The 21,562-nt window shown below is 51.4% G+C and overlaps 1 protein-coding gene across 1 annotated transcript; it reads left to right on the forward strand.

Moving 5' to 3' along the window:
• Positions 1–1,621: 1,621 nt before the first annotated feature.
• LOC149753052 (uncharacterized) lies at positions 1,622–21,060 on the forward strand. Its single transcript, XM_089924964.1, has 3 exons — positions 1,622–1,819; positions 1,901–2,693; positions 20,963–21,060. Exons 1-3 carry the CDS (start codon positions 1,622–1,624, stop codon positions 21,058–21,060), a joined length of 1,089 nt encoding a protein of 362 aa, XP_089781090.1.
• The last annotated feature ends 502 nt before the right edge of the window (positions 21,061–21,562 follow it).

Genomic DNA, 21,562 nt, shown 5'->3' on the forward strand with positions numbered 1-21,562 from the left:
CTCCGAGCTCCCCGCTCCTTTTTTTATGGCGTATGGCGGTTGTCGCTGATCTGGCGGTCTGCGGATTTCGGCGGACATCCTTCCTTAATGGTGTCGATTCGCCTTTGGGGCGAGAGCGATCCTTCGGTAGCCAGGCATCCTCTGGCGTCACCGAGGCGTCACCCGCCTTTCTGCCTATTTAACCGGGGGCCCTCCCCCGTCCGCCTTTCTCTTCACTGGCATCCTCGAGTTTCTCCCTTGTGCTGTTGCCGTTGCCGCCGGACTGTTCGTTTGCTCCTCCTTTGACGCTATCGGAGCCGTTCTTTCTTCCCTTCCGGTGAGTTGCCCCACTCTTCAATTTAGGGCTCTCCGTACTTTCTCCTTTCGTATTAGTGTACCCCAGTCGTTCCGGTCCCTTCTCCCCTCTTGACTCCGTCCTGACCGTAGATTCTCTGGCCGTTAGGGATGGACGAAGTAAGAGCGGACCGCATTCAGTCGGAGCAGGTCCCCGAAGACCTAGATAGGTTCGTGGCCCGGTACCACCTTCCCGAAGCCTGCAACGTTATGCTCCTGGGGCCTGAGGAGAGGATGTCCCATCCTCCTCCAGGGAAGGTCGCCATTAATGAGGACATCCTTCGAGCTGGGTTCCGCTTTCCCCCCTCGGACTTAGTCGTGCAGGTGCTTCGAGGTTTAAGAGTGGCGCCGACGCAACTGGTGCCGAACTCATGGCGTACCCTGACGGCCTTCCAGGTTCTCTGCCGCATGCACGAGGTTCCCGCCACCCTGAACGTCTTTTGGGAATGCTACGGCCTGAACGGCCACCCCCGGGACAGAGGGTGGTGGTGCTTTGCGGCGCGGCGAGGGTGCGGCCTCGTCAAGAAGGCTCCTTCCTCCATTCATGGCTGGAAGGAGCGTTTCTTTTTCGTCGACGTAGATCCCTCTTGGGGAATCGGGACAACCTGGGAGACGCCGATGAAGTCCCCGATCGGCCTATCGAGGTTGTCAAGGGAGGAGTCCGATGGCGTCGCCGTTTTGAGGGGGTTGGTTGCCGAGGGCCGGCTCCCCCCGGTGGCTCGCCTTATTTCCGAGGATGCCTTGGTGAACGTCGGTCTGAGCTCGGTCCCCGCCGACCGTGAGCCCGCCATCACTTCTTCTTTTTTAGCTCTTTTCTCCTCTTTCGTTTCTTCTTTCCATCAGTTTCTCAGTTGCTAACCATCTCGTTCTTTTTGCAGAAATCGACGACGTCATGCAGTCAGATAGGGCAATGGCTGTTAGTAGGGCGTCCCTACTGGAAGCGGTCCGGAGGAAGAAACGGACTCCTCCGAGCGAGGTCCCACCGGCGAAGAAGCCCCGCCAGCAAGCGACTCCGACGCCGACAGACGGGTCCGGGCCCACCGATCAGGGGGACGCCGTGGGCTCGGACCGACAGTTGACGCCGTATCAGCCCTCCGGTGATGAGACTACCGCTTTTCCGGAGGTGTCATCCGGGCGCGCCCGAGACGGCCGGGTCGGACGCGGTCGGTCCCCAGCCCGGCCTTCGACTCGGTCGGCCTCGGATGATACGAGGAGGGGCGTGCCGAGGCCTCGGCCGAGCGGGACCCTGTCGATTTCTGGCGCGGCCCCCGCCCCGAGCACGGTCGGCATGGCTCTCCCTCAAGCAATGGGTAAGGGTAAGGCCGCAGAACCACCGTCCGGCTCCGGGGCGAAGTCGGGGTCGGCCTTCACTTTCGCCGGCGCCCGAAACCTCATCGAGACGGTGCTGCTGGAGGGTGACCGTAGGCAGGTCCGGCAGATGAGGATCCCTGAAGTCGGAGCTGCCAGCTGCGTCTGCCTCATGTCGGTGAGTGTTCTTTTGGTCGCTTTCGTCATTTATAGGCTCTATTGATCCCCGTCTGACGCTCTCATTTTTCCTGTCTCTTAGCTCGCCCAGTACATGATCCGTCTGGAGGAGAGCCACGAGGAACAGGCGAGGCTCCTGGCGAAGGCCGAGAGCCGACTGAAAGCTGTAGAGGAGGGAGGCCAGGCTGCGGCGGGGAGAACGACCAGGGACCTCGAGACGAGGCTCCAGGTGGCCGAAGAGCGGGCACTCGGCTTCGCCGCCCTCGAGAGGCAACTGTTGGAGGCTCAGAAGCAACTCAAGGTTGCCTCGGGTCTCGAAAGCGAGATCAGGAAGGCGGAGGAGCGAGCCGAAAAGCAGTCCCGGAAGGCTGCCGACTTCCGGGAGAGGTGGGAGAAGGCCCAGCAGTCGGCCGACAACGCCCGCAACCGAACCCGATCTCTTGAAGCCAAGATGGCCGAATTGGAGTCGGCCTTGGAGGGGACTCGTGCGAGCAACCAGGAGCTTCATTCGCGCCTGGAGGAGGCTGAGGCTGCTCGCATCGCTGCCGAGGCGAAGCACATGGAGGCTCGGGCCGATCTGCTGAGGGTCTCCTCCGAGGCGGACGAGCGGATTGTGGCGAAGGTCATGGAAGCGAAAGCTCAGATTACGGAGCGAGCGGAGGCGGCGCTGGCCGAGAAGAGCGCAGAAATCGGGCGTCAGGCGGTACAGGCCTATCGTCAGTCCGCCGAGTTCATCCGTGACATGTCGGATGCGGGGTCCGACTCCTTTGCCTTAGGCTTCGATGAAGGCCTGGCAAGGGTGTCCACTAAATACCCCGGAATTGACCTGAGTGGGGTCCCCCTCCTCGACTCCCCTCCGATGCCATTGCCTACCGGTTCTCCAACCGTCTCCCTACCCTTCGCGAACGTGCTCGCCGTTCCCGATCCAGGGGTTCCTCCAAGCTGACCCTCTGTACTTTTTCTTTGTTCTTTTCTTTGTATGTTGGCGTTTTGCCATGTTGTATGGGTCTCGGCCCTGATGCAACGAAAGTTAATGCAAACAAAGTGTTTCCTCATTTCACTTTCGTCCTTCCTCTTTTTAACTCTTGGTAGCGTCTTGCCGACTCCTGACTCTTGAAGTTCCTCCGGCGCTAGGCCAGGCATCCGAGGGTTAGGCCTCAGGAAATTCCTCCGGCGCTAGGCCAGGCATCCGAGGGTTAGGCCTCAGGAAATTCCGCTCATTGGTCGGCCAAGGCTGGTGCAAGCCGAGGCGACCGGTCGGGGCTTCAGGCTAGTCTGCTCCCGGGATGATCATCGGGTTAGCCTGGCATCCGAGGACTGAGCCTCGGGGAATTCCGCTCGTTGGTCGGCCAAGGCTGGCGCAAGCCGAGGTGACCGGTCGGGGCTTCAGGCTAGTCTGCTCCCGGGATGATCATCGGGTTAGCCTGGCATCCGAGGGCCGAGCCTCGGGGAATTCCGCTCGTTGGTCGGCCAAGGCTGGCGCAAGCCGAGGCGACCGGTCGGGGCTTCAGGCTAGTCTGCTCCCGAGATGATCATCGGGTTAGCCTGGCATCCGAGGGTCGAGCCTCGAGGAATTCCGCTCGTTGGTCGGCCAAGGCTGGCGCAAGCCGAGGCGACCGGTCGGGGCTTCAGGCTAGTCTGCTCCCGGGATGATCATCGGGTTAGCCTGGCATCCGAGGGCCGAGCCTCGGGGAATTCCGCTCGTTGGTCGGCCAAGGCTGGCGCAAGCCGAGGCGACCGGTCGGGGCTTCAGGCTAGTCTGCTCCCGGGATGATCATCGGGTTAGCCTGGCATCCGAGGACTGAGCCTCGGGGAATTCCGCTCGTTGGTCGGCCAAGGCTGGCGCAAGCCGAGGCGACCGGTCGGGGCTTCAGGCTAGTCTGCTCCCGGGATGATCATCGGGTTAGCCTGGCATCCGAGGACTGAGCCTCGGAGAATTCCGCTCGTTGGTCGGCCAAGGCTGGCGCAAGCCGAGGCGACCGGTCGGGGCTTCAGGCTAGTCTGCTCCCGGGATGATCATCGGGTTAGCCTGGCATCCGAGGGCCGAGCCTCGGAAAATTCCGCTCGTTGGTCGGCCAAGGCTGGCGCAAGCCGAGGCGACCGGTCGGGGCTTCAGGCTAGTCTGCTCCCGGGATGATCATCGGGTTAGCCTGGCATCCGAGGGCCGAGCCTCGGAGAATTCCGCTCGTTGGTCGGCCAAGGCTGGCGCAAGCCGAGGCGACCGGTCGGGGCTTCAGGCTAGTCTGCTCCCGGGATGATCATCGGGTTAGCCTGGCATCCGAGGACTGAGCCTCGGGGAATTCCGCTCGTTGGTCGGCCAAGGCTGGCGCAAGCCGAGGCGACCGGTCGGGGCTTCAGGCTAGTCTGCTCCCGGGATGATCATCGGGTTAGCCTGGCATCCGAGGGCCGAGCCTCGGAGAATTCCGCTCGTTGGTCGCGCGCCTATCACTTGCCGCTCGACGGGGTTTCTCCGTGGCCAGCTGCGATCGTATTTCTCCTCCTCTCGACGCGTCGCCTGGGGAACACCAGAAGGCTATTAAATGCTAATTGAGGCGTTACCTGGGAAATCGGATCAGCCAGTTGCTGCTTGCGAGGAGTGCCAGTTAAGCGGCCGCGATACGCGCGTTCTTCGAGGCGGATGCGGCCTGGGCGCGTGCGGAGATACGCGTGCCGTGGGATACACGCCGCCCGGAGTGTCCTGCATGAAGAATGCAATTAAGGAGAACGACGCTTAGGAGGTCGTGGGAGGATACGCCTCGAGAGCCGGAACGGCTCCGGATTCGATGCGCCCGCATTTATTGGAGCCACCCGCATCGGAACGACCGGGGGGGCCACAGTTTGGCTATAAATATAAGGGCAGGTGCGGTGGAGCCTGCCAACCCGGAGCTGTTCAAGTTGCCATGGATCGTGGACCTCCTCTCCGGTGTGTGGCTGGGAAGCCCCTGCCGAAAGAACGGGAGGTGCGCCCCTCGCGACTTCCGCCAACTAGCCGTTTCATCTGGGATCAACGGAGAGATTCTCCCCGGTGGAACTCCGCTCTAGGCGTTTCATCCGGGATCACATCCCCCCTCTTTTCCGTCCCACCTCCCGATTGAGCTCTGCGCCAGACGCTTCATCCGGGATCGCGCCTCCTCGCGCTCTTCTCCCTTGTATTCCTTCCCTCCCCTTCTCTTGGGGAGGGCCGGAATATCCTTTGGAGGTGGCGTTCCTCTAGGAGCGGTGTGAACTCCTCCTTCGTCCACTTCTTCTTCGTCCGCGCCGGCTCTTCGTCTTTTGCGTGGGGCGTCGATGGCGCCTCCGGGGAGAAGCACCCACGCCCGGTGGGATTGCAGCTGCTTCGGGTGGAGGGTTCGGGATCCCGGATCTTCAACTCTACGGAGTCCCCACCTCTTCCTTACTTTCTTTACTCCCCAATCCCCCTCTGGGAATTCTTTGTAATCACACGAACACGCCATTGCGACCAGGAATTATTGAAATGAAAAGGACTATACATTTTTTGAACTGTCTTTCTGGCTTTGTCTTTCTACTGGTAATACACCCGTAGGTTAGCGGAATTCCAGCTCCTTGGAATTTCTCGACCATCTAGGGCCTCCAACTGGTAGGAGCCAGGTCGGTTTACCCAGCGAACCCTATACGGGCCTTCCCAATTTGGCGCCAGCTTTCCACCTTCCGCGGGTTGAGATGCTTTGGCTCGCCTTAGCACCAGATCTCCGATTCTGAAAAGTTTTGGTCGGACCTTGGAGTTATAATATCGGGCCACCCTCCGCTGATACATCGCCATCCGAACCTGCGCCATTTCCCTCGCTTCTTCCAAGAGGTCCAAGTTTCCTCGGAGTTGCTCCGAATTGGCCTCGGGTCGGTGCGTAGCCACCCGGGGCGAGGGGAGTCCGAGCTCCACGGGGACAACCGCTTCCGTGCCATAGGTTAGGCTGAAAGGCGTCTCCCCGGTAGGGGTCCGATGCGTGGTTCGATACGCCCAAAGGACGTTCTCGAGTTCTTCGACCCAAGCTTGCCCCGTCCGACCGATTCGCGCCTTAATTCCTTGGAGGATTGTCCGGTTTGTCACCTCGGCCTCACCGTTGGTTTGGGGATGCGACACAGATGTGAACCGATGCTCGATCCCGAATTCCTCGCAGAAGTCACGGAAATGCTTGTTGTCGAACTGTCGACCATTATCCGAGATGAGGACCCGGGGTACCCCAAATCGGACAATGATGTTTTTCTTCACGAACTTCCGGACTTGCGCCTCCGTGATAGTGGCCAGCGGCTCTGCCTCCACCCACTTGGTGAAGTAGTCGATTGCAACAATCAAGAATTTCCGCTGGGCGGAAGCGACGGGGAATGGTCCGAGGATATCCATTCCCCACTGTGCGAAGGGCCAGGGTGCGGTGATTGGTGCCAAGGGGACAGAAGGGACTCTCTGGACGTTGGCGTGGCGCTGGCAGGCGTCGCATTTCCGTACGTGATCCTTTGAGTCCTCCAACAAGGTAGGCCAATAATAGCCTTGCCTCATGATCTTGTGCGCCAAGGACCTAGCCCCCGAGTGCGATCCGCAGACGCCCTCATGGACTTCGCCGAGGACGTAGGCCGCCTCCGAGGGGCGGAGGCACCTTAAGAGGGGGGCGGTAAACGAGGTCCGATACAGCCTCCCTTCATAGAGTACGTAGTGGGCGGACTTCTTGACGAGTCGCCGAGCTTGATCTTCGTCTTCAGGGAGGATCCCTTCGGCGAGCTAGGCGACGAGCGGGTCCATCCAAGACGGCTCCGGATCAATCGCCATCACCGCTCCAGCCTCGCCGATGCTCGGGGCATCCAGGGTCTCCAGGTAGATTGCCCTCGACAAGTTGTGCGCCTCTGCGCCCACCAAGCTGGACAACCTGTCGGCCCTGGCATTTTCACTTCTGGGGACTTGCTGGATGTCGACACTGCCGAGGTCGGGAATGAGTGCTTGCACCTTCCGGACGTAGTTCTGCATGGTCTGGCTCCGGGCCTCGAACTCCCCACGGACCTGCCCGACCACCAGCTGGGAGTCGGTGAAGACCTTCAAACGCCGGATGCCGAGCTCCCCGGTGAGTTTGAGTCCTGCGACTAGGGCCTCGTATTCCGCCTCGTTGTTGGTAACTGGAAATCCAAACCTCAAAGCATACTCGGCTATCACTCCATCAGGACTGGTAAGGACCAGCCCGGCCCCTCCACCCTCGGGGTTCGACGACCCATCGATGTGAAGCGTCCAGGTCGGGAGGTCGAGGCTGGGCGTTTCCGGCGGTCTAGGTTCCGCCTCCTGCACCGTGCACTCAGCGAGGAAGTCCGCGAGCACCTGGGCCTTGATGGCGGGTCGAGGCTGGTAGCGGATGTCGAACTCACCGAGTTCTACTGCCCACTTCACCAGCCGTCCCGCATTCTCGGGGTTGCTGAGGATCTGTCGTAACGGTTGATCAGTTAAGAGGGTGACAGAATGGGCCTGGAAATAGGGGCGGAGCCTCCTGGTCGCGGTCAGCAGCGCGAAGGCGATCTTTTCGGCCTTCGTATACCGCGTCTCGGCGTCCCGTAGGACCCGACTGATGTAGTACACAGGCTTCTGGAGCTTTGCCTCTTCCCGAACCAGCACCGCACTGACCGCGGTTGGGGAGACTGCCAGATAGAGGTAGAGCATCTCCCCTTCTTGCGGCTTGGACAGTAGGGGAGGAGACGCCAGGTATTCCTTGAGCTGGTCAAATGCTGCTTGACATTCGGCCGTCCAGAGGAAGTCTTTTGGGCGTTTTAACACCTTGAAGAATGGTTGGCAGCGTTCGGCCGATTTTGCCACAAATCGTCCGAGCGCGGCGACCCTTCCAGCGAGCTCCTGAACTTCCTTTACTTTGGTTGGAGGGGACATACCTTGGATGGCCTTGATTTTGTCCGGGTTGGCTTCGATACCCCGTTAGTTGACAATGAAACCAAGGAACCTCCCGGCCGAAGCGCCAAAGGCGCACTTCGCTGGGTTCAGCTTCATGCGAAACTTCCGTAAGGTGGTGAAAGTCTCCTCCAGATCCACGATGTGCTGGTCTGCCTGGTGGCTCTTCACCAGCATATCGTCCACGTATACCTCCATGTTCCGGCCGATTTGCTCTTTGAAGATTTTGTTGACGAGGCGCTGGTAAGTGGCGCCAGCGTTCTTCAGACCGAAGGGCATTACCTTGTAGCAGTACAGCCCCCGGTCCGTTATAAAGGCAGTTTTCTCCTCGTCCTGTGGGGCCATCATTATCTGGTTGTAACCGGAGAAGGCGTCCATGAAAGACAGCAGCTGATATCCGGAAGTCGCGTCGACCAGTTGGTCTATCCGCGGAAGCGGGAAGCTATCCTTAGGGCACGCCTTGTTCAGGTCGGTATAGTCGACGCACATCCTTCACTTCCCGCTCGCCTTCCGGACAAGTACAACATTTGCCAGCCACTCGGGGTAACTCACCTCCCTTATGAATCCTGCCTCCAAGAGTTTGTCTACCTCCTGGTTGACCACCCGGATCCGATCCGGGGCACAATGTCTCTTCTTCTGCTTCACTGGCCGGTGGGTCGGGTCGACGTTGAGGGCGTGAGAAATGACCTCCGGGTCGATCCCGGTACATCGGCCGCCGACCAGGCAAATACATCGGCATTGGCTCGGAGGAATTCCACCAACCGGGCCCGAGCTCCCGGGTCGAGATTGGCGCCGACCCGGACCACCCGGTCCCGGCGGCCTTCCTCGAGGGGAACTTCGACCACACCCTCGGCCGGCTCCCCCTGCCGCAAGGCCACCTCGTCTCTGGCATCAAGGGACTCGACGCTTAGAGCTTCTGCGGGCTTCTTCCCTTTGAGGGTCGCTAGGAAACATTGCCGTGCGGTCGGTTGGTCGCCTCGGACCTCCCTGATCCCGACCGCCGTGGGGAACCGCATGAGCAAGTGGTACGTAGAGACCACCGCGCGAAGGGCGTTCAGTCCGGGTCGTCCGAGGATAGCGTTGTAGGCCGAGGGAACACGGACAACCAAGAACCGGAGTCGCACCGTGGCTTCTGCGGGTGCGACGCCCGCAGTCACAGGCAGCTCAACGACACCTTCCGCCGGGACAGCGTCACCGGTGAATCCCATGAGGGGGGTGGATATTTTGTGCAACAATTGTCTGGACAAGCCCATCTTTTGGAAGGCCTCGTAAAACAAGATATCAGCTGAGCTTCCACTATCCACAAGAACACGCCTTACATTATAGTTTGTCATAGTGAGGGAGATCACCATGGCGTCATCGTGGGGGGTCTGAACCCCCTTTACATCCTCATCACAAAAGGTGATTACATTGCCGACCCTCTGCCTCTTTGCGACGGCCGCCCCTGACGCTTCCGTCGAGCCCCCTGAGTTCCTCACGGGCCGGGGGCAGCCCCCAGTGATAGTGTGGATCACGCCCGCAACGGGTCGATTCTGCTCCCGAGGCTCCGGAGGGGCCGGGTCGGCCGGACGCGGGTCTGCGGGGGGACGTCGGTCGCTCACATATCGACCGAGACGCCCCCGGCGGATGAGAGCCTCGATCTCGTCCCGAAGCTGGAAGCAGTTCTCCGTGTCGTGGCCGTGGTCTCGGTGGTACTCACAGTACGCCCGGGAGGGCCTCTTCCCAGGGATCCTCCGCATCTGTCTCGGGGCCGGGAGGTCCTCCCGCCCCTTGATCTCCATAAGGATCTGGGCCCGGGGGGTTAGGAGAGGGGTGTACCGGTGAAAACGTCGGGGCGGAGAACGAGGGCGTGGGGCACCGTGGTTCTTCGCCGGCGACGGGCTTCTGCGCCGACGCTGTGGCGTCGGGCTCCTCCTCTGGCGTGCCTCTTTCCGCCTTTTCTTCCCAAGCTTTTGAGGGGTCTCGGCGGCCTCCTTGCTCCGGTGGGCGGCCGCCTCCTCGGCGTCCGCATACTGGTTCGTCCGGGACAACAGCTCCGGGAAGCTCCGCGGCAGGCGTTTGTCCAGGGAGAAGGTGAGCCTGCCCTTCCGGAAGCCACACTTCAGGGCTGAAAGAGCTACCTCCTGACTTAGGTTCCGGACCTCCAGCGTAGCCCTGTTGAAGCGGGTAAGATAATCCCGCAGGCTTTCTCCCTCGTTTTGCCGGACATCAAAGAGGGAGTCGGAGACCAGTCGCCGCCGGCTACTGACGGCGAAATGAGTGATGAAGAGGCGAGTGAACTGGTCGAAGGACCGGATTGAGTCAGCCTCCAGCCCGGCGAACCATGCCCTCGCCGGGCCACGGAGGGTTGCCGGGAAAGCCTTGCAGAGAAGGGGATCTGATGCTCCGTGGAGGAGCATAAGGGTCCTGAAACTCTCGACGTGATCCCGCGGATCCGCCGCCCCGTCATAGGGCTCGATCGCCGGCATTTTGAACCCCGGCGGATTCGGGGTCCGCAGGATCCTCGAGGCGAGCGCCGGCTGGGAGGAGATCTCTAAGTCGGCGAAGGGATCTTTGGAATGGCCCTTCAGGACCTGGAGTTGTCGGTGGAGATCGTCCACCCGCCGGTCCAGGGAGCGCGACCGGTGGGTGGGAGACAAGGAGCGGCGAGAGGGGGACCGACTGGAGCGCGGGTTCCTCGAGGACTGGGGGGTCTGGGAATGCGCCCGGGCCCGCCTCTCGTACCCCGCGCAGCTCCGGTGGGAAGGTCCCGGCAGAATGGAGCGTGCTCGAGAATCCTCCTCGCGCCGGCGCTCCTCCCCATGGGAGAGGAAGGAGCGCGGGTTGAGGAGGACAGGCGAACGCTCAGGCAGCAGCGGCTCCTGAGCCTGCTGCGGCGCCCGGGACATCGCACCCTGCAGATTCTGCACCGCCTCCGCGAGGGTGCGAACCTGCTGGGTTAGCTGGTCGAACTGGGCGGCTTCGACCATCTGAATGGGCGGTGGGGCGGTGGAGTGTTGCTGAGAGCGTGTTGGAGATGCAGCGGCCTCCCGGCCAGTGGCGCGAGAGGCCCCGCGACCGGAAGCATTGGAAGCTCCACGACCACCTCGCCGTGCCATTACGATCGCTCTGAGATCCGGCCCTTCCTCTAGCGCCAATCTGTTGCGGGGACGGACGCTTTGGCCGGAGCCTCACGCAACAGTTAGCCCACATTAAGCTAGCAGAGAAAGAGGACTGCGTTCCTCCCGAGGTATTGTCCGCTTTGGGCGCTCCGGCCCGCGCTTCCAGCGCAGACGGGGGGAGACTGGTGCCCTCACGGTTTTGTCCCACAAAAGGGCCCTCGAGAGGAAAGGATTTCCACCCCCCATTTAAGGCACAGAACCTTTCCGCTACTAGCCGATGTGGGACTAAATTCGGGTGCACCCCCCCCACAACATAGCCCCCCTAGCGGGAAGGTTCCTGTGGCGCCTCCCAGTCCTAGGGGGTAGTCTGCGGCAAGGGGCGCGGCCCTTCCTTCTAGCGCCAACTGTTGCTGGGGGTCCAAACCGAGAACGATTGGCACAGCGGTGTGAACGGGGTTCCCTCTGAATTGCTTTGGTTGCGCTCCACCTTCCGCCGGAAAACCTGCAAGCAAGCCTCGCACCACCACTGGGGTAGTGGGGGCCCTCCGACGATCAAGTTAGAGGGAATCGAAGGAGAAGGAGAGGTAGCAGGTAAGATGATGCTATAGAGAATCTTGCTTACCCTCCTCCTTCCCCCCCCAGCCCTATATATATCAGGCTGGGGGGTTTTTCTGGGGATTGGTCATCGTGTGGCACGATGGGGTTGCCACTGACATGGCCGTTACAGGGCGTCGTGGGGCAGCGCCGGGTACGGCCATGGCAGGGCGTAGTGGAGCTCCACTTCGTACGGTTGTTACAGGGGATCGTGGGGCAGCGCCGGATTCGGCCGTTGCAGGGAGTAGTGGAGCAGGGGGCCGCGGCGTGCCTCAGGAGAACAGTCTGTTGTTGTCAAGAGATTGCCGACCCGAGGTCGGATTGCTGGATCAAGGGGCAGCCGACTCGGGGTCGGACTGCGGAGCCGAAGATATCCGACCCGAGGTCGGATTGCTGGATCAAGGGGCAGCCGACTCGGGGTCGGACTGCGGAGCCGAAGATAGCCGACCCGAGGTCGGATTGCTGGATCAAGGGGCAGCCGTAGTCTTTCTGGGCGCGCGTGCCAGTCACGTGGGGCATGGTGGCTAAGTTCCCCCGTAACAAATATTATAAAGCATTAAAAAAAAACATTGATAGCATAAAATATAATTAAACACGGCTTTGGTATGTAATGGGCTATGTTGCAAGGAGATTATTTATCTTCATTGGCTTACAAAAATTTGTACCAAAATTGCATAAGTAATATGATTATTATTTGAAGCTCGTGGTTGGTACAATAGTGTATGCATGATTATGTTTGAAGAGAAATAGTTAGGAGAGAAGAAGAATGTGCCGACATTGGGATTATGCTTATCAAACGATAAATATTAATAAATTAGGAAGGAAGCCATAAGATGATATGGAACCTCTTTGTTGACCCCCTAATGGATTTTGATGAATACAAAACACTAGAGTATAATTTCCTTTATCTTAACAATTTATTTGAGGATTTTAGGTGTTTAACTAAGAATATTGTTAAGAAATGTCTAGGCATGTTCCCATATTTTTCAAGGATTTATTGAAGATTTTTTTGAGATGAAGAAAACAGATCAGGGACAGCCGAGACGTCTCCGGTTTGTCCTAGAGACGTCTCTGGCACGAAGAGGAAGAATTGGCACGTCTGGAGACGTCCCCGGCACCTGGCGAGGCGTCTCGCAGGGTCGGAGTCGACTCCCGACTCTGCGGAGTCGACTCTCTCAGAGACGGCAGAAAGGCCGATTTCAAGGGATGCGCGCGAGTCGTCTCCGAAGGACGCGGAGTCGTCCCCACGCATAAAAAGCAAACTTCCCGAGACGTCCCTAGAAAGCGCGGAGTCGACTCTCTCAGGAGATTCCAGAGGACCTGTTTTTCGGTGATAAAACTGCGGAGTCGTCCCCGACGTCGCGGAGTCGTCCCCATGCATAAAGCGCAAACATCCCGAGACGTCCTCGTAAAGTGCCGAGCCGACTCTCTCAGAAAAATAGAAAAACAAGCATTCAAGCTGTTCTTCTTCAGAGACGTCCCCGTAAAGCGCCGAGTCGACTCCAAACAACGTCAAAAGAAATTTTATACAGCCGAGACGTCTCGCGTTGAAGCGGAGACGTCTCCGGAGCGCCTGGGACGCGACTGACACACTTTTGTAGGTTTGTTTGAATTTCAAACGATCATATTTTTGTGTCTAATGGATCTATTGCTTTTTGGGCTATAAAAGGGAGCTTTTAAGTGCCTTCAAACAACTTCTTACCAACCAAAACACAAGATCATTCAAGAGAGAAGAAAGAGAAAGAGGTTCAAGGGAGTTAGTGCATTCAAGAGGAGAAATCAAGTGCATTCAAGCTTTCCCATCTGATTTCGTGCTCAACTACTCACTCCCACTCGGCATTCAAAGCTCACATTCAAGCCAACACGATCCACATCGGAAGAACCACCATTACCCACGCTTCCAACGGCAAAAAGGGTTCTTCCGGGTTTCATTGTTTCTCATTGATATATTTGCTTTCTTAAGAGCTTTTAAGTCTTTGTAAAACATTTGATTACTGTGCTTGTTCCAGTCAAGGGACTTGGAACAAGGGATAGGCGTCCCAAGCCTAGGTTAAAAATTGGGGGATTGTAGGGTTCGTTGTTAGCCCGGGGTAAAACAACGAGTTGGGTAGTGCACTCGCAAAACTACCGGACCGTAATCGCTGATTATAGCGAAAATTCTCAAAGGTGTTTGGGGAGTGGATGTAAGAGCAGTGGAAGCTCCGAACCACTATAAATCTTTGTGTTTGCGATTGACTGTTCTTATAACTCTACCTTTACTTTAGCACATACACTTGTGTGTTTTGTTTTAATTAGACAAAAAGTTTTAAAACACCCAATTCACCCCCCTCTTGGGTGACCATCTCTGGGCAACAAGTGGTATCAGAGCAGGTGCTCTGTGTATTTCTTGAAGACCTAACCGTCTTTGCCAAAGATCAAGATGGCAACACCCTTCAACAATGTTCCTGCTGAGGGGCAGGCTACCAATAGACCTCTACTCTTCAATGGGACAAATTATTCCTATTGGAAGACTAGAATGAGAATTTTTATTCAAGCACAAGATTATGCCTTGTGGAGGGTCATAATCAAAGGACCACACGAACCATATCACATAGTTAATGGCATTCAAGTTCCCAAACTTGAAGAGGATTGGGATGAGAATGATAGTAGGATGGTTCAACTCAATGCTAGAGCCATGAACTCATTGTTTTGTGCTCTAGATGTGAATGAGTTTAATAGAGTCTCCACCTGTAGTTCCGCCAAGGAAATATGGGATAGGCTTGAAGTTACCCATGAGGGTACCAATCAAGTCAAAGAATCTAAAGTGAACATTCTAGTTCACAAATATGAGTTATTTAAGATGAAACCCAACGAAACCATTTCATGCATGTTCATACGCTTCACTGATATAATAAATGGTCTAAAGAATTTGGGTAAATCTTACACTAACCCAGAACTTGTGAGTAAAATTCTCAGGTCCTTGCCAAAAGCTTGGAAAGCGAAGGTCACGGCGATCGTAGAAGCTAAAGACCTCAACACATTGGCACTTGAACAACTATTGGGCTCATTGATGACGCATGAGCTCACAATGAAGCAACATGAAGAAGATGTGCCAAAGAAGAAGACAATCGCACTCAAGGCTACTTCAAGTGTTTGTGAAGAAGAAAACAGTGAGAGTAAAGAAGAAAGTGAAGATGAGGACTTGGGTTTAATAGTAAGGAAGTTCAAGAAATTCATGAGAAGAAAGAAACCCTTCCCAAGAAAGAAGTTTGGAGGGAGAAATGATTGGAAAAAGGAAAAAGAAAAAGAAAGAGACCCAATCATATGTTATGATTGCAAGAGACCGGGACACATCCGCTCCGAATGCCCTCAACAGAAGAAGCACTATGGAAAGAAAAAGAAGAAGGCGTTGAAAGCAACTTGGGATGATAGTGACACATCCTCCTCCGAGGAAAAGAAGGAAGATACCGCCAACTTGTGTTTCATGGCATTCGACGACGATGAGGTATGTCAAAGCTCAACTACATATTTTACTTTATAAGAATTATATGAAGCTTTCCAAGAGCTCATGAGTGATTGTAGTATGTTAGGAGCAAAAAATAAAGAGTTAAAGGCCTCCAATCAAAAACTAAAGGATGACATTGAAAACCTATTGATTGAGAAGGAGAGCTTTGAAAATGTTAACACCATTGACCTAGAGAATAAAAATTCAAAACTTAGCTTTGAAAATGAAACGGCAAAAACACTCATTAAGGAATTAAATCTAAAAGTTAAATTCCTACTCAATAGTAATACCTCACTTGCACAAAATGTTGAATCCCTTAAAAATGATAAGGAAGAATTGGCTAAAGAAAATTTGGATCTTAAAAATGAGGTACATAAATACAAATCAATTGTGGAGAAATTTACACATAGCCCTGAAAAATTAAATCTTATTCTATCCAATCAAAGAGCTGTTTTTAATAAAGCCGGATTAGGATACAAAACTAGCAAACAACAAAAATATCTAAAGAATTTTTTTGTGAAAGCAAAAGATATCAAAACTGAAAAACCTACATGCTTCCATTGTGGGAAAAATGGACATAAAGTCTATTCTTGCATTCAAAGAAAAATTCAAATTAACAAGAATACATTTGTAAAGGGTAAAAACACAACTAAAGTGTGGGTGCCTAAGGGAACCAACTTCACTAACCAAGAAGGACCCAAGAAAACTTGGGTACCTAAGAGCTTCACATGATTATTTTGCAGGTATGCCTTGCAGTCGGGAGTAAAAAGAGAATGTGGTATCTTGATAGTGGTTGCTCAAGGCATATGACCAGTGACAAGAGCCTTTTCGTCACCTTGAAATCAAAAGAAGGAGGAGTAGTCACATTTGGAGATAATGCTAAAGGTCAAATCATTGGCGTTGGTAAAATCTCCATATCACCCTCCTCATTTATCGACAATGTATTGTTAGTTAATGGATTAAAACATAATTTATTAAGTATAAGTCAATTTTGTGACAAGGGCTTTAAAGTGTCTTTTGAATCTTCACTATGCATAATTAGTAGTCCAGTTGACAATGAAATCATATTTACGGGGCATAAGCGTGGAAATGTTTACATGGTAGATCTTGATGATCTCACCATGAAGGATGGCCAATGTCTTGTAGCCATGGATGCCAAAGTCAATGAGACTAGCTGGTTGTGGCATCGTAGGTTAGGGCATGCTAGCATGGATTTAATTTCTAAATTGGTTACAAAAGATCTAGTCAAAGGACTACCAAAAATAGACTTTGAAAAGAACAAAATTTGTGCTGCATGTCAACTAGGGAAACAGACAAGAAGTTCCTTCAAGTCTAAGAACATAGTCTCAACATCAAAACCCCTAGAACTAATTCACATGGATTTATTTGGACCCACTAGAACTGCTAGTCTAGGGGGTAAGAAGTTTGGTCTTGTAATTGTTGATGATTTTTCACGTTTTACATGGGTTTCATTTCTTGCACACAAAGATGAGTCCTTTTCCGTTTTTATCAAATTTCATAATAGAATTTCGAATGAACTTAATCTAAAACTAAAAGCAATTAGGAGTGATCATGGTACCGAGTTTGAAAATCAGCATTTTGAAAAATTTTGTGAAGAAAACGGTATCAATCACAATTTCTCGGCCCCTAGGACACCCCAACAAAATGGGGTGGTAGAAAGGAAGAATCGCACACTAGCAGATATGGCTCGTACCATGTTGTGCGAATCGGATCTACCAAAGTACTTTTGGGCTGAAGCAATAAATACTGCTTGTCATATTTTAAACCGTGCTTTAGTTAGATCTATCTTAAAGAAAACCCCTTATGCGTTGTTGAAAAATAAGAAGCCTAATATAAGCTATTTTCATATTTTCGGTTGTCGCTGCTTTATTTTAAACAATGGAAAGGACAATCTAAGTAAATTTAGTGCTAAATCAGATGAGGAGATCTTCTTAGGTTATTCCTCATCTAGTAGAACATACAGGGTCTTCAACAAGAGAACTCTCGTTGTTGAAGAATCCATTCATGTTGTTTTTGATGAAGCTAATGGAGATTCTTCTAGAAAAAAAGAAGATGGTGATGCAGGTATACTTGAAGACAGAATGAAGGAATTCTCCATACAAGACAAACAACATGAGGATGAAATCAAAGAAGATACAATTCAGCAAGATGAAGAAGATCAACCTCCAGCGAGAAATCAAGATCTTCCTAAGGAATGGAGGTATGCACATGGTCATCCAAGGGATCTAATCCTTGGTGATCCTTCACAAGGGATAAGGACAAGATCCTCTTTAAGAAACACTAGTAATTATCTTGCATTCGTTTCACAAATAGAGCCTAAATCACTAGAGGAAGCCGAGAAAGATGAAAATTGGATAAATGCTATGCAAGAGGAATTAAACCAATTTGAAAGAAATCAAGTTTGGACTCTAATGAAAAGACCCCCTAATGTTTCAATTATAGGCACCAAGTGGGTATATAGAAATAAACTAGATGAAGATGGAATAGTAATAAGAAACAAAGCTAGGCTAGTAGCCAAAGAATATAATCAGGAGGAAGGAATAGATTTTGATGAAAACTTTTGCTCCTGTTGCTAGGTTAGAGGCTATTAGACTACTTTTGGCATATGCATGCTTCATGGATTTCAAACTTTATCAAATGGATGTAAAAAGTGCCTTCTTAAATGGTTATATAATGGAGGAAGTTTATGTAGGACAACCTCCAGATTTTGAGAACCACTTACATCCAGATTATATTTTTAAATTGCATAAAGCATTGTATGGACTTAAGCAAGCCCCTAGGGCATGGTATGAAAGATTAAGTAATTTTCTAATTGAAAATAAGTTTAAGAGAGGAAATGTAGACAAAATTCTCTTCATTAAAAGAAAAGGGAATGACTTATTGCTTATGCAAATTTATGTGGATGATATAATTTTTGGTGCTACTAATGATAGTCTCTGTCAAGAGTTTGCTAAGCTTATGCAGGGAGAATTTGAAATGAGCATGATGGGTGAGCTCAACTTCTTCCTTGGGCTACAAATAAAACAATCAGAGGAAGACATCTTCATCAGTCAGTCCAAATACATCAAGGAAATGTTGGAAAAGTTCAAGATGAAGGATGCAAAGGAAATCAGCACACCTATGGGCTCAAGTTGCAAGCTTGACAAAGATGAAAAAGGTAAAAGTATAGATTGTAAATTGTACAGAGGTATGATAGGTTCTTTACTTTACCTTACTGCTAGTAGACCAGACATATTATTCAGTGTTTGCATGTGTGCTAGATACCAAGCATGTCCTAAAGAATCACACTTGCAAGCTGTTAAAAGAATATTCAGATATCTAGTAGGGACATCTAATGCAGGCCTATGGTATTCTAAACAATTTGATATAAATTTAATTGCTTATTCCGATGCTGATTTTGCCGGGTGCAAACTCGACAGAAAAAGCACAAATGGCACATGTCAATTCTTGGGTGCTAATTTGGTTTCTTGGTTTAGCAAGAAACAGAATTCAGTTGCCTTGTCCACAGCTGAGGCTGAGTACATTGCAGCTGGAAGCTGTTGTGCCCAAGTTCTTTGGATTAAGCAACAACTTGAAGATTTCGGTATCAAAATGGACAACATACCAATTAGATGTGATAATACAAGTGCAATTAATTTAACAAAAAATCCTGTTCAACACTCTAAATCAAAACACATAGAGATTAGGCATCACTTTATAAGAGATCATGTGCTGAAAAATGATGTGATGATTGAGTATGTATGTACTGAAAATCAATTGGCCGATATCTTTACAAAGCCCCTTTGTAAAGATAGGTTCAACTTTTTAAGGAATGCTTTGTGCTTGTATGACCCTAGCAAATAGATTGAACTTGTAATGCAATGCTTTATAAGCTCTAGAGATACATGTGAATGCTACTCAAACTAATAATACACTTCAAGGTCACAAATAGCAAACCTAATATCTAATAAGTGAAAACATGAATCTATCAAAGTTAGATGATGAATTGTTTGACTTTCCGGAGGATGGTTACCCTCCCTTGGACTCTTCATGGAGATATTTTCAGAGCCTATTTCATAGGCATTCGAAATTTGGTCAAACATTCCTCATTTCAATATTGATAATTCAAAAATCATTATCAAGCTTTTATAGGATGTATTATTGAAGGGAAGGATCACGGGCAAACTCACTCTATATTCATCAAAAGAAATCACGCTGATTATTGTGGTTGAATAAAATAAATTGGAAAAAGATAGAAATCTTTCTGAAATTTTTCAGTGCCGGAGACGTCTCTGGCAAATCACAGAGACGTCCCCCGGCGAGACGTCTCGCATTAGTCGCGGAGACGTCTCGGAGACCGAATGAAAGTTTTTAAATTAGGTCGAAACAGCTCGAGCCGACCCGAGCTACCTTCTTTCGTCCCCAAAGAAAATACAAACCCTAGCCTCCATTTTCTCTCCACCACAAACCGAATCAAAATCTCTCCCCATTTTCCTAGATTTCCAATCCATGGCACCTAAGAAAGCTAGGCGAACGGGTGGGAGGCGTCCTAGGGTAGCGAACGACGACGAGGAACGGAGGGAAGAGCCCTCCGCGCTGTCTCCTCCAGTTGCTCCGCCAACCGTGACCCTCTCCTGTGCAAATCGCACGGTAACCACAGGTAGATATATTGATTTCCAGTTTCTAGCTAGTGAGGGGTTCTCTATTGGAGAGAGACTCCGTGCCCAAGGTTGGGAACACCTATGTTCCCTAAATATGTCAACATATCCCGGCCTAGTGAGAGAAATGTTTAGCAATATGGCCTTAGGGGACTCGGGGTACACCGGATATGTCCGAGGCACATTGATAGAAATCAATGAGGACATTCTATCCACCTTGCTACAAATCCCCAAATACGGTGAGGCTCCGACCTCACATCCCCAAAGGGAGATTGCCCTAAACCTAATTTTAGGTAGAGAGGATTGCGGCCCTCTTGACATAGTTAAGTCCCAAGACCTCAATGCCGAAATGAGATTGCTTTTGAGCATAGTTAACCGGGTCTTGTTTCTAAAAACCGGTCGCTTCGATTTCGTTTCGGAGCGAGACTTAGCTATTATGCACCATATCTTGCTAGGGATTCCCCTAAACCTCCCTAGGCTCATGTTGAACTATATCTCCGTATGTCATAGGTATTCCAGATTTAGCATACCATATGGGATGGTTTTCACCCTTCTGTTCAAACATTTTAAGGTTCCAATTCCAGAAAATGAGCCAGAAAAACCTTTGAGAAACACTGACTACTACAATGAGAGCACATTACATAGGATGGAGTTTCACAAGAAAAACGGGTCTTGGGTTAAGGCCCCTAAAAGAAAATCCCAAACCATAGAGCCTGAGATCCAACATCAGGAGCCTGACCACCTCTCTCCTCCACATAGTCCTATGGCCTTCCCTGATGTACCTTCCAGCTCGGCTGGACCATCCACCTCAGTGCCTCCTCCTCCTCCAGTCAGTGGATCATTCACTTTATCAGAGGAACAGATGCACACTCTAGCATCTGTGATGTGCCAGCAGATGAGGGAAGAGATGAGATCAATAATCTCTGCTGAGTTATCTCCCATCCGTACTCACATGAAGCACTCCTACAAGAATTGAAGGAAATCAAAGTTCAGATAGAAGTTGTAGCGTCAGAATTGGTTCGTGTGGGAACAAACCAAACTCTAAGATCAATGGAGATACAGGCTGAGTTGAAAAAGATATCAGATGGTCTTCAAGAGTTGACAAGCCCTGGAGGCAATGTGGGCAGTGTGGCTGCCCAACTTAGAGGGAGGATTGACAGGGCAACCCGTGAGTTCGAAGCACTTGTGGCAGCCTTCAATCAATCTCAGGGAGATCACTTTAGAACCCTACTGGATTCAATAAATGGATTTATAGAGGCTGCTGCTAGGGCTATTGAGCAACGTCGCCGGTGAGGGACATTTTGTAGACATCTAGGGTTCATCTTTTTGTAAAACCCTAGGCTTATTTGAAACTTCTTTTGTATTAGCAATCAATACTTGTAATGACTTCAAATGATTGTAATACAATTTGAAGGTCATACCCTTCTTTTTGAAACTGTGTATGTTTCTAATTCTGTGGTATCAAACTCTGTGTATGTTACTAATTCTGATGCTTTGAATAATCAAACTTAACAATGTGCAATCAAATTACTCCTTTCCCAACTTGACAATGCATATGAAAAAGGGGGAGCACAACCTGTAATAACTGCATTTGAAAGGTCTGAAATGAATTCCAAAACAAAGAGGGAGTGAAATGAATGCTGAATTCATTAATAGAAATAACTTGGAAAGAGGAAGCATAACTTGAATATCCTTGAGTGATTCATGGTAATATACTGAATTCTAATAGGAATTGCGTTTTAGGCACCTAAGGAAAATTTGTCCCCTTCATTGTTGATGACAAAAAGGGGGAGTAGAACCAATATATGGAATAGAACCAATATATGGAATGCAAAATACAAAATTTACACTCATACTCAAAAGTTGAATTAGAAAAGATAAAATTGAAGAATATTGGCTTTAAGACAATTGCCCTTCTAAAAAGAAAGGGGGAGTCAAAAAGTATTTAGCTTTCAATTGTCTTTAGCATCAATATTTCATTAATTTATATTTTAACTTGATTCAAATTCAGTTG

The sequence above is a fragment of the Phoenix dactylifera genome, chromosome 8 (genome assembly GCF_051530095.1).
Source record: "Phoenix dactylifera cultivar Ajwa chromosome 8, Ajwa_hap1_PhDact_Kaust_v1.1, whole genome shotgun sequence".
Classification (NCBI taxonomy): domain Eukaryota; kingdom Viridiplantae; phylum Streptophyta; class Magnoliopsida; order Arecales; family Arecaceae; genus Phoenix; species Phoenix dactylifera.

Bases quoted from the DNA above. Each gene is read 5' to 3' on its own strand.
- LOC149753052 (XM_089924964.1), top strand. From the start codon at position 1,622: ATGGCTCTCCCTCAAGCAATGGGTAAGGGTAAGGCCGCAGAACCACCG. The intron at 1,820-1,900 runs GTGAGTGTTCTT...CCTGTCTCTTAG, and splicing joins GCTGCGTCTGCCTCATGTCG to CTCGCCCAGTACATGATCCG. The intron at 2,694-20,962 runs GTTCTCCAACCG...TACAATTTGAAG, and splicing joins TCCGATGCCATTGCCTACCG to GTCATACCCTTCTTTTTGAA.